At 51.4% G+C, this 16,975-nt stretch overlaps 1 protein-coding gene across 1 annotated transcript; it reads right to left on the reverse strand.

Moving 5' to 3' along the window:
- Positions 1 to 13,565: 13,565 nt before the first annotated feature.
- On the reverse strand, positions 13,566 to 14,350 carry LOC120842655. Its single transcript, XM_040213808.1, has one exon. It carries the CDS (start codon positions 14,348 to 14,350, stop codon positions 13,814 to 13,816), a length of 537 nt encoding a protein of 178 aa, XP_040069742.1. The 3' UTR covers positions 13,566 to 13,813.
- Between the last annotated feature and the right edge of the window lie 2,625 nt (positions 14,351 to 16,975).

The raw sequence follows: 16,975 nt of genomic DNA on the forward strand, positions 1-16,975 counted from the left end.
CTGGCTTGCGGTGTGGGTAGTATGCCATTTCGATATGTATGAGCATCATACCGGCGTGCGGTCCTGCATTAGTACTGCGTGACGCCCGTTAAAACCACAGGCTAGCAGTCGTAGCGCACTTGCTAAATTTCTCATATACAGTGGGTAAGATTGACGCCACACTCTCGCAGACAAAACACCTGCTGTCTAAACAGCTAAGTAGTAATTTATTTTTGTCAGTAGTGCCTGAGTACGGTGCATGCTACCGTCACGGCTGTGGGGATTTTGGACACTGAGAACTTCGGTGACGATGCGGACGGCGCGCGAGAAACGAGCGCGGTGCCAAAACACAGGGCGCGAGGCGCGTGGCGGCGACACGGAACAGTACGGAGATGGCGGCGTAAGCCGCCGAACACCGGGCTCGATGACTAAAGGTATCTCCACCAGGACTTGGCTCCTTCCTCGTGACAAGCGGTAAGCGAGAATACCACATATGGCGCACCGACGTGGAGCTCGCCGCTTCTCTGGGGCCCGGGACAGCAGAGTCATGATGGACGAGAAGAACATCATCGGCGACGGACGCCTGCTCTGATGCCGCCCCCAGGCCAAGGGCAAGTTCTAGGGGACCCTGCTGGAAAGGCCTACGCCAGATACCTTGGCTCCTACGAGCAGCAGCAGTTATGGAGCCCGTCGAATACATTGGCAAACCTGTCTGGGGGAGCGGCGGATGCTTTCGAGCTGTCCGCGGGCGGCTACGCGAGGGACCCCTGACTGTGAGTTGCTCTGATCTCGAAGATGATGGCCCCGGTGGACGTCCACTTCCTACTGTGCTACGTCACACCAGTGGAGCACTCTTAAGAGCAACGCTGAACAGATAAGAGACGCTAAGGAGAATCTTCGAGAGAGCCAAGACCCAGCTGTCCAGTTCTCCCGCTTTGGTTCTCCTGTCATGCATGTGGCACATCAGCCAAGGAGGGTGGAAAGAGTATAGAAAGCAGGACGTATTGCTGGAGCCTAATTTAGTTTAAAGCGACAGTGCCGGCGTTTCTGTTTGTTCTCCATCCCCCCCCCCCCCCCCCCCCCCAATCTACGCGTGGTGCAAGCTGGAAGACATTTTAAGTTAAACGGTGCTAGTGATGATGCTCGGTTGGGGGAGGGGGACCGGTGAGAAGACAGTCAAGTCGTTTGTTATTCTTAGTTTTCCCCTTAATTTTATATCAGCGTTTAATTGAAAGCGAAAGTGACTGCTTTGATATGCGTTCTCTTTTTTCACCCGAGCTAGTCGGGGTGTCAGCTGGAAGGAGATTTCGAGTTAAGCGGTGCTACGAAGATGCTCGGTTGAGGGGAGAGACAGTTGGAAAGCGGACACATACTTTGTTATTCTCACTTTTTCGTTATTGGCTACATGAAGTTAATAATTTTTGTGAGGTGTTCAGCCCGCGAAGTAGGGTTGGTGCGAACGTCTGAAGTAATGAACTGCCTGCTGATTTTGTGGAACATGAGCAATCCAGAAATGGGGTGGAAGGGGGGGGGGGGGAGAGATGTGGGGATTTTAGACACAGCACTTCGGCAACGATGCGGTAGGTGCGTGCGAAACTAGGGCGGGACCAAGGCACAGGGCGCGAGGCGCGTGGCGGTGACGCGGGACAGTACAGACATGGCAGCGTAAGCCGCTGAACGCCGAGCTTGATGATTAAATATCTCCATCAGGACTTGGCTCCTTTCTCCGGATAAGCGCTGAGCGAGAATACTACACGGTGCACTGTGAGCAATAACTGATTTATTTTCAATGTGAATACTGTAGTTTGGTACTCTCTTAAAGCGTCTGCATAACCACGTAATATTCACAACGGTGTTTGCGTTAAAAATTCAAAATCACAAAACGAAATTAAGCATTTATTTTATTTGCTGTCCTCTTTTCCATAGCGCGGCTTCTAATGACCTGACTTTCAACATATGACGTCGTGTTTAACTTACTTTTTTCTTGTAACGACTTTTTTAATGCGTTAGGATTAGAACGCTCGCTTTGACGAAAACCCGGCGCTGTCTTTCGTTTGTCAACGCCGGGGAGAGGGAGAAGTAGGGGGAGAGGGTAACGTGTCCGACGCTCCCATTGATCCGAACTGACAGGCACCAGTGCTGACAAACTGACAGACACCACCGCGTTTTCCCCAAAACGAGCCCTTTCGCTTTCGTCAAAGTCACGCGCACAGCTGTCGCGGAGCCAGAAAGCAGGAGGCGCCGCACATCGGCGCGGCGTAAAGCCCTTCGATATGTTTTCGTTTCGCGCGGCGCGGTGGAATTTTAGGCGTGCTCAGTTGCCGCTCTGTCGTCTCGCCTGCTGTTCTTCCATCTACGTTCCCGTAGTAGCGGTGCGCGGGCTGTTATGTGTGTGTGTAGTTAAAACGACAGATGCGGTTCCCTTAAAGACTGACATGGATGAGGTTCCTTTCACGAGTGGTATGAATGAGGTTCTGTTCCACAAGTGATATAAATGACCGTGTCCAAGGGCGTCGACGTGCTCTGACAAGAGGAGTACGAAAAAGGGGCGAAAAAAAATTACAGGAAGATGGGGATTCCCCAAATGGGGATCCCCTAAGAATCCCAATTTGGGAATCTTAGGGAATCTATTAGCATGACCCTTGTGGAACGCCATACACGTCACCCTTTGTGAAATACTAACACTGACCGCTTACCGAGGGGAAAAAGAGGCAGCAAAAAATAGAGGAAGCAAAAGAGAAAGATAAAAGAGAAAAGTGAAGGGGTCAGCGTTAACGTTTCCCAAAGGAAAACATGTGTGGCATTTCAAATCGTCATGCTAAAGCATTCCCTAAGTATCTAACAATGAATCTTCCTGTATTTATTTTTTTTAAGAACCGGTTTGAACTGGTTTGCGCTCGGTGGAACCTGTAACCGGATAGTTATTTCAAATGCGTCACTGAATTAGAACCGAACAGGAATATAATGCAAAGATACTAAACCCGAACCCGAACCGAGCTGTAATAATGACTGATTCGACTCCCTGCTTTTAACCCAGCCGATCTTCTAGTGCTTGCGCGGAACACAAATAAAGAATTGAATTGAAATCGTTAAGAAATTGTAAGAATCCTACAGCAAACATAAAAAAGTTATGTTTTAAAGCATGTTTCATAATATGGTGTTACAGACCCTTGTGCGACAGTCCCTTGTCGCAGCGCATGGTGATTTTGGGCAGGTATACACGTTTGCAAGTACGGTCGCAGGGCGCCGCCATCTTGCTCCGTTGGTGTGCGCTTGGGCGCGTCATAAACAATTACAACGCCTTGCTAAGGGTGAGCAAGATGGCGGCTCCCTGATGACGTGTACTTACAAACGAGTAAACGCGGCGTCGCTTCTAACGGCGCCCTAGCAGTGCTGTTGTGCAAGCTAGTACTCGAAGCAGAGAGCAAGATAGATTTTTTTTCTAGCGCCCTGTACGAATTAGACATTTTTAAGGGCTTATAAAACAAACAGCATGCTAACCATGCGTCTGTGGAGTGTGTACGGTTCGTTTGCAGAGAAAATGGATGGTTTTAATTTTTGACGTTTGTTTTTCCGACTTCAGGCCTTTTGCGCTTGATCGCGCGATCGATGCTTGCAGTGACAGCAAGTGCCACGAAGCACTTTGTGCGACCACCTTTCGGCTTAGGAAAATGGGTGCTTTGAAGAATCTTTTGCTTTCTTTTGCAGTCGTCTCCACGTTTGATAACGACAACAGATTTATGCTGCTTTTTTTCAGTAACACAATGTGGCTCTCAATGGCCATTTTGTTCACATTTAAAAGTTAGAGGAATGGAATTGTGGAGTTCATTCATTGCAGGAGTTGGAATAGATTCAGTGTTTCCACGCGGAGGAGTTTAAAGAAATGAAATTGTCGGAAGCTCCGATTCCCCGGAATGGAATGGAAAGGACCTTTTCCGAGAAGCGTTCTGCGCACGCGCGAGCACCCGATGCCAAGCGGCGGAAGTCGGCACGAAAAATCGAGGAAATTCGGAAGGAGGCTGCGGATCAGCGAGTAGAATACGTAATTGCAGCATGTATATAATTGTGTTACACCAAAAAAGAAAGTGGACGGAAAGAAAAACACGACTTTTGGGTGGACGCCACGTATGCCCCTATTTAAAGTCGCGTTGGGCACGCGCTGCAGCTCAGTGAGCGAAGAAACCGGTAGCGTAGCTCCCATTATCGACTGGTAGCACAGGCAGGTCACTTCCTCGATTTTTAGTTCGTGCAGCCACCGCCTGGTGCCGTCGGTATGTGGAAAAGGTCCATTGGGATGGAATGGGGGTGCCTATTCCGAAACACTGGACGCGAAAGCGACAGACCCATGTCTGCTTGTTGTTGCTCGACAGCGACAGACCCACATCGGGACCACTTCGGATGCACGGGCAGAATAGGACGCCAAACTCACCACTTGAAAACACGTTCCAGGCACCGTAGTAGAGCATACGGAGATCGGAAGCGTTCCGGGTTACCTGGTAGATGGCGCGAGAGCGCCCTGTAATCTTAAGTGGTCAGGTATGGATAGATGTTAATGGCTATACTCTTCGTGACGGGCGGTAGCGTGCGCCACCTATAGCCCAAGTCTAAATAGACAAACATATGATTCCTCCCGCCCTTTTAAGCCGATTATCTCCCCCTAACTGTCACCAGGCGATGTGGGATATCACCACGATGACTTTCGGGGGATCGGTCGGTTCCACTCAACCTAAATCTGTGAACCAAATTTAAGGGGCAAATTCTCTCTCGCCTCCCTAAGCGATGTGCACCTAGTTTCGACCACAGTGTCGTAAATATTTTTAGTTGGATTTCATTAGGAACACTGTCCATAGGCGGCGCGAACCCACGCCCTACTTTAGGAATCAGTGGCCGCATCCATCCATCAATTCAAGTTAACTCGGCGCTCTGCGCGAGGTCACGTCGCCGCTATCGTGATCCTGTTTCAAGATATTCATATGTGCACATAGTGGCTCACGCGCGCCTTGTTTACGGTGTTCATCTCACGTGGCTCCTCTATGAGCTGCGGTCATCGCAAATGAAGACGAAGTAGGGAGCGTCGCCCGAATCCTACACGAATTTTCTGGTTACCTTCTTTTCGCCGTTGAATTTATACAGGCGACCGACGTTTAAGCCAATTACTACTTTTAACCCGACACCTTAGTTTTCACGAGGTGCCAGGCGGTTTGCGTCGTTTTTGACTTAATGAAATTACACTAGAGTGAAAAGCAAGAAAGTAATCTCATACTATAATTTGTAGAATAATCGCATCGCAACTTACACAATTTATACGAGGCGCATGTAAGTTCTTTTAGTAGCTGTAGTAAATAATTAAATTGGTTTGGAGAGCCCCGGCACCGTGTGTAATAGTGTTGTAACGAGATAGTGTACAGCAGTGTTGAGCAGTTGCCACTCCGGGATTGGAATGGTTCCGTAATCTTTCCGCATTTTCGCGACACCGGAATAGAACGGGAATGGAAGGCCGGCAGCGCTGGGAGGAATGGGGTGGGAATGGAATTAGACACATTTTGTCCGGAATGCAGTGGGGATGGAAGTGGCTCGGTTCTTATGTGAGCTGTGTCGATTATCATCAAGGGTCTACGGGCTCATGGCGCAATTCGCTAGGGCATGGTAAGTGGCTCCTGAAACAGCATCATTGCGCTTGAGGCGACTGACGGCTTGATTGTCTCACTATACTTGGTGTCACTAGTTCTAAGCCGTGTAGGCGAAGGTGACGCCAGGCGAAGAGAGAAAGGGTGACCAATAGGAAGGCGGGCAATGGAGGACGAGCTAGGGGAGAAAGAAAGAACGCTGGGAGCGTTAGAGAGAAAAGGGGGTTTCCCTTCTCCCCTCCAGCCTTCCTAGTGCCTGCCCCTTTTTCCTCTCACCTGGCGTTGCCTTCACCTGTACTGCACACAGCTAGTGACATGGAGTATAGCCGCGTTTAAATGACTGCTACTTAGTCGCATCCAATCCAGTTGTCGCATTCAATTTGATCATGTAAACGGCATAATGCGCTAGGGAAACGTATCTCATTCACGTCGCTAAACAGAGGTGGATTGGTTCAGCCCGTGTAAACAGAGGTCGCTTCGCATTTTGGGAGAGAGAGGATTATGGGAAGGTGCTCGCTGCGCGAGCAGCTGAGAACATGGCGGCGGCGGATAGCGGTGCCGTGTGGTCGCGCACAGTTTTCTCCCGAAAAGAAACGAAAGCTTTTATTGCCAGAACCAAATAAGCGGAATATCCCTTGGCTGCTCAGAGGAGGTGGCCCCATGTCAAAGCCTTGCGAAATACGACCTACGCGTCTGAGGAAGCACCCTAGAGGCTTCGGCGCAAGCACGAACGACGCCGAGAGCTCCGAGCACTGCATGGTAGCGCAGAACGACCAGCTTCTACCTCGGTGGCGTTCCTGGCTGCACCGGAGAGTTTCGCGCTCGGGGTCCGGCCGCGGTTGGCAAGGTTTGGCGAGGCGAAGCGCGGTGGCGTCCTCAGAGCGGTTCGAAACGGATCTCGCTCGACAGGCCGTGCGCACGCACGTCGCCTCTGGTCCAATATGGCCCAGCGGCCCAACCCGGAACCCAAAACGCTTGGGTTTTGAGTTTTCTTCCGTCTCGTAACTTCTTGTACAGCATCGAAAACAGCAGGCACGATCTTTACACTCGCCGAAAACGTCGAAAGGCCTCCACGCCTTCACGTGCAATGCACCGGAAAATGCAGACACGTGGTGCGGTCGGAGTCGGAAACGCAGCTTTAACTTTGAGCTTTGACACGGCGTGGCGCTATTTTCGCGCAGGGCTTGGTGCCCATTCTTGTAAACGTTGCCGCGTCGGCTTCTTTCGGAGGACGATTGGAGTCGATGCGCTCAAGTCGTATTTATGTAAACGAGGCTGGTGAGAAGGCGGACACTCCTATACTTTTTATTTCACCTTACCGTGGACCGCGAAGGACGCTACGAGGCACCGAAGTCAATTCAAAGCTCGAAGGGTGTCACGTGTCCTTCCGGCTTTACGGAGAGATGCGGGGACCGCGAAGTCACAAGACAAGCATCAAGCTATCGATTGGCTTGTGTAGGTCGCGGCGTCCATCGCAGTGAAACGGAATATATCTGCCTATGCCGACAGTCTAACGAGCTCTTCCTCGTGTGCGTGTGTGTATTTTCATTTCCTGCTGCTAAGCAATATTCCTCAGGGAAGGAGAAAGCGAAAATGAACATCAAACTAAAATGAAAGAGTTGACGGCTGTGTACGCTTTTGTTCCGCAGTGGCGAGGTTCGGAGGCGCCTAGAGTCACTAAATAACCGCCGAATTCAGAAACCTCACTCAAATTACACTCAAACTGAAGGGCCCCTCCGCTTCCTCGAGGAAGGCGCGAGGGCCGGCGCTGGCCAATCGCGAGGACGGATCCGCCGTCGCGATTGGCCAGCGCCGGCCCTCGCGCCTTCCTCGAGGAAGTGGAGCGGCCCTTCAGTTTGAGTGTAGTTTGAGCAACGAGGTAGAGGGACTTAGAGTGATAAACCGGAAGTTCGAAAGTGGCACCCTCCCGGTTGCCGCCATCTTGTACGCAAATGTGACCACTCGTAACGTGACCTCCCAAGAGCCATGACGTCACCGGTAAGATGGCAGCGCCCAGAGCTGGCGGATGCGCGTTTTTTCGGTGCGCGGTAGCCGTGATGTGACACTGCTTTCCGACGACTTCGAGCTTCTTCGTGCTCGCTGACGCAGGTATAATGTGAAAATATGAAGGAATGAGACTGTATACTCTTTTTGCGCAAGTTCGCTCTGGATCATCTGGATATTAGCACCTATGAGACAGCATCAGCCGCATCACCGTACCGGTGCTCGGATTCCCAGATGTGTTCGAGAATCGATAAAAATTTGAGTACTTTTAGCATGAAGTTTTCGCATTCTCTTAGCTTTGTTTGAACGCTGGAATGTCTGAGAATCGACGCGAAATGTATGCCTTGGACTTAGGGCCCAGGGAAATTTGTTTCAGCCCTAGGCAACTGCATAATCGCAGCAACTTTTAGCGAGGAAGCTCCTGATAAAGTTGAAAAATGTTGACTACCATCCCTTTCAATCTCTTCATAGACTTTTTTCAAAAGTGTGGCCCGCCTATATTTTGTTTCACCGTAACTTGGAAAAGGGCAACCGCCACAGCCCCCTCAACCCAATCGGAGAGGCGGAGTGAAGGTATGTGACAAATCTGTGCAGATGAGTACTGTGAGGGTATGTTGTCATGTGCTCTCTCCAACGTACATAGTGATTGACCGAGACTGTAGCCTTCGCTGTTTGCCAAATTGTGATGAAATGGATTACAGTAACTACTACTTTAATTACCCAAGGCCTTCATACTTTGGGCATTTGTTCGAGAAGAATGTTATGTCACCCATCACTGTGAACTTGGCTCAGCGCCTATTGGACTCGGATGCTGCATTAGCCTTCGACGTGAACATGGGGCCCATTCGTGTGCTTTACGCCGAAAAAAATTAGTGACAGTCGTATTGCTTGATGGGGTTTTGCAAAGGGTCTATTGTGTCATACGTATAGGAAGTGTCCTGCTATATAAAAATGCATCCATACTATTAAAACTAGATGATCAGAGGTGTGTTTGTTTTTGCACCCAACAAGTTGCAGCAATAATTGTTTCTTACGAGTGTAATATTTATTTTAGGCAGGTGGGCCCGGTTTGTGCTCATTAATGTCCGTGTGCTTTGATGTTATCATGTGTTTAGCTTTAAGTATCCTCTCTGCAATGCCTACAGAGGCCCTTGGAGGGAATAAATTGATAAACAACTTTTTTCGCATCACTGGAGTTGGTTTTCGGATGCGGTACATGTTCAGGAGAAGTGGAACGAGTGCAGCTCAATGCAACCAGTCTGGTATGTCCCATCAATTAATATTGAGGGGTCAGAGATGCGGCTGCCCTTAAAATGTCCAGCACGTGCGGTGAACATAATTCTTTGTTTAGAGACTGTGAAGGCGTAAAGGCGAGCGGAAATATGTTTATCTAGTTAGTTCATCAAATATTTTTATTTCCACTTCAGTCTAGTGTCAGGCGTTCAGTCGTGGTACCTGTGCTCCTTGTTGTCGGATGACGCTTCTGGCGCGTCGGTGTTCAGTTTGGTCGAGTGGCAACTGTAACCGACAGATGCCCTCTAGTAATCTTACGTCATGTGTGGCCACTGACATTTGATCCACTGAAGCTGCGGAGCTGGCTTCTAATCCGCAAATTTTTCTGGTAGTTCGCTGCACCAGTGTAGCAAGCTCGGGCATGTAGTGCTTACGTGGCTGTGCCTTTTTGCTGTAGTGTTCACTTGATGACTGGCAACAGGCAACAGTATTTGTTTGCTATCCAAGCCATTTCACTTCCATTTCGTAATGGTGATCTTTTCTGCATCCCGCGACCACTGCAACTTGTGTAAGTCTCGTGTGGCAAAGGGAAGTTGGGTGATGCTTGGTCTCCACTTTTGAGAACAACCAACCATTCTATTTCTTAATTTCACTCAGCGGCATTCTCCGTCAAAGTTGGAAATTGTGTGCTTCATGGCGTGGACACAGATAATTGGTGTCAGCGAATTATTAGGTATTGTCATTGGACGACAACCGACACCAAATAAACTGTCCTTGCATTGCCGCTCACCTGCTTTGTCGTGCTTACATCCCGTCGAGGTGATGGGGATCAGGAGCTTCGGGGTAATGTCAGCATCAGGGGCAAAGGCCACCGAAGACAATCATCAATGTCCCGCGGACACTTCTCGAGGCGTGGTCGAAGGTCGTTCCGCACAAACTCTTGCAGGCCAATTTATTGGTACGGGTACCTCCAGTAGACATGGTCAGCCTCATGCAGTGGTAGCAGAGTGGTTTTCGGTCGACCATTCGCAGTACCTTCGTTTTCCTCGATGAACTTTGTTCAGCGAGAACCTACACTGGCTCTTTCCGATGCCGGGAATGCTTCGGCGTTGGGGTATTTCGTTGAATTGGCATTGAATACTAACGGATAGCCGGTGGCGGACGTCGTGTCATTGTGGCATAAGGCGCCCTCGGTTTGTCAGATGCCGCTTTGCTCGAAGAAGTCTTCAGTTGAAATGCCTGTCGAACTTGTTCTGAAACAATCTTGGCAATCAAAATAAAAGCTGGGCTACTGATGGCAGAAAGCAGCTTCCTGATCTCCTCCCGAACAACAATGTGGATGCCTGGGAGTCTAGCGTTGAAGTTGCAACTGAATGACTCGAGTGTCGAGACGCTGGGGAGTTGTTGATAGTGACAAGCTCGGGCCTGCAGTGTACATTCAATGTTGGAAGCCTCGGTGATATGAACCCTTCGACTGTTGTCGTGGGGTTGCGGACAAGGCTGCCGAAGGTGCTGTCCCTCACATGGGATTCTTAGCTTCTCGTCTTCTGCAGCACTAGGGTTGGCGTGGGTGCTCGATCAGGCGCAAAACGTCCTCCACGAAGGCAGCGACGCTCTTGTTGGGGCCGTGTACCGGACAGAATCAAGAATTCGACCTTTTCTCGTCAATGTTGGCTAATGAATGTGCACTTCAGCTCGATCTTGCAAACTTCTTATGACGTTGAGGAGGATTCGTGGTTCTCAAACCAGTGCCTGACAGTTTCTTCCACGAGAAGTATAGGTTCTGCAGGAGCTAGTTGTCTGTCCACCCACTGTGGCGGGCAACACGGTCATATTGTTCAATCCAGCCCTCGACGTCTTTATATACCATGCGTAAAAGGGCGTCGGAGTGTGAGGTGCGACTGGCATACAAACAATGGTGGGAGTGGACGTGGTTTGCTGCTACAGTTTGTCATTGTTGGCTTAGTCAGCTTCGGGTTTTCTGGCAAAAGACCGAATTCCAGTGGTTCCTGCTGGTAGCAGCGACCGACTCGGATTTCAGGTTCTTCGTGGTGTATTTTCGAGGTTCGTCCTTGTGGAACTTGCTCGACTTGCGGCCTTTCTGCTGGGCTCGGGATAAAACTTGGTTCACGGCTCGCCGGGGGTTTAAGACGCGGGATAGTCCGCCACCCGTGTCCCGTTATCGGGCAGCTCGGCTGAGGAGCTGCCAAGGTTCACACAGAGTGAAGGGCTATGGGTAAAGTACCCAGCACCTCCCCCAGAACATACGATGACAGCTGAGCATGGCCTGGAACTTTCCAGAATAGTAAATACTGATAGAAGATAGGACTGGAGCAAGCATCCGTGACAATATAACAAAACTGACAGAAGAGAGGCTACCCTGACCACTAAAGAAGCTGCATTGCTTTAGTGGCATTCTGTCCGAATAAATTCTCTCCCTCAGGGTTTGGCGACTGCCGTGGGTGAACTGAACTGAAATGGATGTGGGACCACTTTTCTGGTAATGAGCCGCTGCAGACTGTCGTCACAAAGCGGCGTGAACGGGTGGAGTGGGTAGGTAACACGGGCAATGAAATGTTTAAACGGCTTGCAATTCGCGTAACGAGTGTTGATGAAACATTTGTGTCGACGAAGCGTGCGACAGACCAGTGTAATCAGTACCAACTGCAACACCTGTGCTCCGTGAAAGTGCACGTCTACGCCGGAACAATTTGGGAAGCAGCACAGCATCACTTAAAGCATGGCACAGGAACTACCAGCTTGAAGGCAGCTCATCGGTGCACCGCACACCTGTGCTCCGTGAAAGTGCACGTCTACGCCGGAACAATTTGGGAAGCAGCACAGCATCATTTAGCACGGCACGGGAACTACCAGCTTCAAGGCAGCTCTCTGGTGCGCCGCACAACCAAAGCGAGCCTTCGGTCATTAGGACGAAGCGGCACCACGATTGCCCACTGCCAAGCACGACTCACGCAATTTCCGTCGCTAAACTGTGTATCCAAATATGTTGCACACGCGTCACTGCAGACCCCGAAGATTGCGATGGTCAATGAGAGAACAGAAACGTCGCCTTAAATTTGATCTTAGTGGTATCCAAATCAATCCGAGTTCCGAGCAACGTAGGGCAGATTGTCTTTTCCGTGGCAATATCTCCGTCGGTCACCAGCGAAATGCACACCGTTCGTCCGTATTTTCACGTTATACCTACGTCAGACACCACGCTGAACTCTGAAGTCACTTTTTACCGGCCTCCTATGATGGCTTTCGCGTCTGAAATCAACTCGCCGAGACGAACGACAACCAACAAAGCATCGGACAAGCTCCGGCCCAGCTGGGGCCAGCCGCTGCATGGGCGCTGCCATCTTTCTTGTGACGTCACGTATTTGGTTTGGTCATGTGACGAGTGGTCAAATTTGCGTACAATGGCAGCCGCCTTATGGCGGTCAGTTTCGAGTGCAGACCGGAACCCCGGTTTATCGCTCTAAGCCCCTCTACCTCGTTGAGTTTGAGTGAGGTTTCTGAATCCGGCGGTAAGCCACGCTTTCAGAGTACCGCATTCCTTTTCTTTGGCATTTTGCCGACAATACAGTCTCTCTATTCAACAATATTCTGGTTCGCTGCGACATCATTGGACAGCGGCAGTCACGTGAGTCGCTTTCATCATCGCGTTTTCAACGCCACCATCTTGGGTCCAGCGATCCTCTGCATGCTGCTGTTTGCTGTTTACTGCCCTCGCACGCTGAAGTCCGCCGCTCAGCACGCGCGTTTTCCGCGTTACGTCGAGATACAAAGACCACGACTTTGATTCGCTGCCAGTTGCGACCGCGGCAGCTGTAGCAGTCGACGGCTACAGCTCGGCTTGGCTCAGCTACAGTCACTCCTCCATCTGCGCGCGGACCCAAGGTGGAGGCTCCTGACGTGCTTCAGACGAGTATTTAGGAAGTTTCGGTACTCTGAAGGCGTAGCTTTATTTAGTGACTCTAGAGGCGCCAAGGGGCGAAGCCGCGACGAGCTCGACACTACGGCGCCGTTCGCCTGTCGCCCAGTGCACTGGACGCTGCTTGAATGAATTTTTTTTTTGTGTGTTTGTGTTCATTTTCTGGGAACAGCAAGTCGCCCCTTGTAATTTTTGTCCTTTTTTGTTTTTTTCTAATTGTTTTTCTCTTGGCCTACCCGACGAGTACGAATAAGATGGCGTCGCCACCGACGATGGAGGTGTGCGACAGCCCGGCAACCAAAGGCCTGCAGGCAACGATAGTCGGCAACGATGAAGGGAAGATGTACGTTCAAGTAGGAGGCCGCGACGCGACACCCGGCGAGTCGAGCGGATGGACCACGACGAGTAGAAGAATGCGCAAGGCCAAGGAGCTACAAGGTGAGAGACCATCTTTAACCGCGGAACGGCAGTCGAGACCCAAGGAGAGAGTTAACTTTGTCAAGCGAGTTACCGAGAATATCAAGAAAGCAGCCCGTATGCCGGCGGCTATCCCCAGAGACGACCATAAGATCGTGATTAGGCCCAGGGGCGGCCTGAACGTAGCTCGAATCGAGACGCCGGTCGTCACGGACGCCATTATGGCGGCCGCGGGGACAGCGAAAGAATACCAGGGCGAAGACATGGTGTGCATCAATGCGGCGCAGAACATCTTAGTCGTGAGCACGCCGAGCGAGCAGAGAGCCCAAATTTACACTAAGATCAGGACCGTCGAATTCGGCAACATGGAATTTGAGGTTTCCGCCTACCGAACCGCGCCCGAAGGGACGGCGAAGGGAATCATCAGAGGTATCGCAATTGACGACTCGCCCGAAGACATAAATGAGGCGGTCGTGACAAAGTATAACCCAACGGCGCTAGAGGCGCACAGGATTGGAAATTCTACAGCGGTCATCGTCCTCTTTGAAGGACAGAGAGTGCCCCGGTACGTAATATACCGAGCGGCACTGCTCAAGTGCGGGCTTTACAGGAAACATCATGAAGTGTGTAGATGTTGCGGAAAAGTCGGACACCGCATCGACGTATGTCCAACCCCGGAGACCAGAGTATGCTTCGCGTGCGGGGAGGCCAACCCCGACGCGGACCACGAGAAGGCATGCAAGCCAAGTTGCAAGCTATGTGGAGGAGCGCATCCGACGGCAGATAGAATTTGCAAGAACAAGTTCAAGGTCCCCTTCGTCGTCACGAAAAGACAATGGGAGCGCCGAGAGGAACGCGAACAGCAACAGCTCCAGAAGACAAGACCACCAATGACGTCATCGGACTTTCCACAGCTGCCGAGCAGGGAGAAAAACGAGTGCAGCGAAAGCCAACAGCGCACCGGCAGCCGCGAAAGACACAAGAGCCAGCAAAAACACCTGCCGCCGTCGCAGCAGGAAGACGGGAAGCTTAAGTGGTTGGCTGCAGTTAAGGGAAGCAAGTCGAAAGAAACGCCCCGCAGCAAGCAGCAGCCACCATGCCAACACCATAACACCGGAGAACCGCCCGTGACAAGGCGAGAAATATACGACATGATTAGCGAAAACAACGAAAGGCTACTACAGAAGATGGAAGAGAAGATGGACGCAAGGATCGACAAACTACTAGAAGCAATAAGGGCGAGTCAAGCGCCACTGTCACTGCCGACCCCGCAACAGGAGCAAGAGGTGGAGCAGATACCCCGCCCATCCTCGAAGAAGAAAACCCCAGCAAAGCCACCTAAGAGGAAGGAGGAACCAGCCATCGCCGAAGAGGAGGCTACCAAAAGCAGCATCGAAAGCGACGAGGAACAGCCAAAGGAGCCCAGCAACAAAAAGAGGATTATCGAGAATACCAAAGAGAGAAAGCTCATGGCCAGGCTCGACCGCATGGACAAAGAGCGGGAACAAATTGCACATTCGATGAAGGAAAAATTCAACAAGGTAGAGATGACGCTGGGAGAAATACAAAGCGGAATGCTACAACTACAAACGCAGATGCAAACGTTCCTGCAGAGTATGGAAGCCAAGATGCAGACATTCGTGCAGAACGCCCAAACCCAGATCACCACCCAAATACAGCAATTATGAACCCAACAGCGAAATCGAACGCCAAGCCAGACAAAAGGGCAGTAACAGACCAGCAGCCGGTCAGGGACCTCCTGATTTGGCAGTGGAATTGTAACGGCTATCACAATAAGAGGGCAACGCTAACACGGCACCTACAGGGAATGGAGAGGAAACCGGACGTCATTATGATTCAGGAAACACTATGCACTGACACACCCCAACTTCAAGGATACAGAGCACACGCCAAGGCGGCCAAGCCCCTAAACAAAAACAAGAAAAAGTTTGGAATACGCAAACCAACAGGCGGGGTGTGCACATTCGTCCGCAAGGGCATCGTATTCCTCGAGCACGAGCTGACCACCGGCGGCTGGACCGATAGCAGCGCGGTGGAGATGATCGTTGGGAAGAAGAAGAGGAAAACCAGCGTGCTCGCGGTCAACGTGTACAGCAGCCCCAGACATAGAAAGCAAAAGTTCCGCACGCTCATGCAAAGGGCACTGCGTGCGACGAAGAAAGGCACGATCGTAATAGGGGGTGACTTTAACGCACCACACTACGACTGGGGATACGATAAGACAACCGAAAAGGGGAGAGACCTATTGCAAGACGCCACGGACGCGGGGCTAACGCTAATCACGAACCCGGAGACCCCCACAAGAACGGGTACTTCGGTCGCCAGGGACACCACCCCGGACCTGACGTTCGTCGAAATAAATGGGAACGACACCGCAACGTGGAAAAACACCAAACACGACTTCGGCAGCGACCACATGGTCATAGAGATCCGGGTCCCGCTGGGGAACGGTGCAAGCCAAGAGAAACGAACACACAGATACACGAACTGGGAGGAGTTTCGGCGTCAGCTCCCAAGCCAGCATGGTAACATTGAAGATATAGAAGCGTGGTCGAAGGCGATAGTAGAAACGACCGAGGAGGTGACGACAGAGATAGAAACGGACGAAGACATACACGAAATGGACAGCAGATTGGCCCACCTCATCGAGGCGAAGACTGCCCTCAAGAGAAGGTGGAACCAACAACGAACAAACAGAAGGCTCCGCAAAAAGATCGCGGAAATCAACAGGGAAATAGAGAAACACAGCAAGGAGCTCGGCCGGCAGCAGTGGGAGCAAACGTGCAGAGAGGCGGACGGCCAACTCCATCTGGGCAAGACGTGGCGACTGCTCCGGCACCTCCTCGACGACACCCAGACCAAGGGAGAACAACAGTACAAGCTCAGCAGAATTATACACAAGGCGGTAGCGGAGCACGGGGAAGCGGAGGTGAAGAGGAGACTCGACGCCAAATACCTCCCGGTTTCCCCAAAGGAAAAGCACCCAGAATACCAGGGGGCAGAGAACATCGAGGTTGACCAAGACATCGAGGAATGGGAGGTCCGAAATGCGATGCAAGACCTGAACAGGCGTTCGGCGTCGGGCCCGGACCGCGTCAGCAACAAAGCGCTCAGAAACTTGAACGACGCGGCCGTGACGGCACTGACGGCGTACTTCAATAAATGCTGGAGGGCCGGCAAGCTACCACGCCAGTGGAAGGAAGCCAAAACCATCCTCATTCCGAAACCAGGCAAGTCGCCCGACATCGAGAATCTACGCCCAATATCCTTAACATCGTGCGTGGGTAAACTGCTAGAGCACATCTTAATGACCAGATGGCAACAGTACCTCGAAGAGGCAGAGCTCTACCCGGATTCTCTCGTCGGCTTTCGAAGCAAGCTTGGAACGCAAGACGCCATGCTCCAACTCAAGAAGGAGATAGTAGACTACGAAACTCACACCAGCGACAACAGGGCAATACTGGGCCTGGACCTGCAGAGCGCCTTCGACAAAGTCCGGCACTCTGCGATCCTCGCCCAAGTGTCGCACCTGAACATGGGACAGAGATCTTACAATTACATTCGGGATTTCCTGACCGACCGCACGACTCACATCTGCGCCGGGGATCTCCAACTACCAGAGAAAACGCTCGGCAGCGAGGGGACACCACAAGGCGCGGTAATCTCTCCGCTGCTCTTCAACTTGGTCATGATCGAAGTCGCCAACCGGCTGCGGAGCGTCGATGGGGTACGCCACACGGTTTATGCCGACGATGTG

Source organism: Ixodes scapularis, unplaced genomic scaffold (genome assembly GCF_016920785.2).
Source record: "Ixodes scapularis isolate PalLabHiFi unplaced genomic scaffold, ASM1692078v2 PGA_scaffold13__105_contigs__length_92229423, whole genome shotgun sequence".
Classification (NCBI taxonomy): Eukaryota; Metazoa; Arthropoda; class Arachnida; order Ixodida; family Ixodidae; genus Ixodes; species Ixodes scapularis.

Bases quoted from the DNA above. Each gene is read 5' to 3' on its own strand.
- LOC120842655 (XM_040213808.1), bottom strand. From the start codon at position 14,350: ATGTCGTATATTTCTCGCCTTGTCACGGGCGGTTCTCCGGTGTTATGG.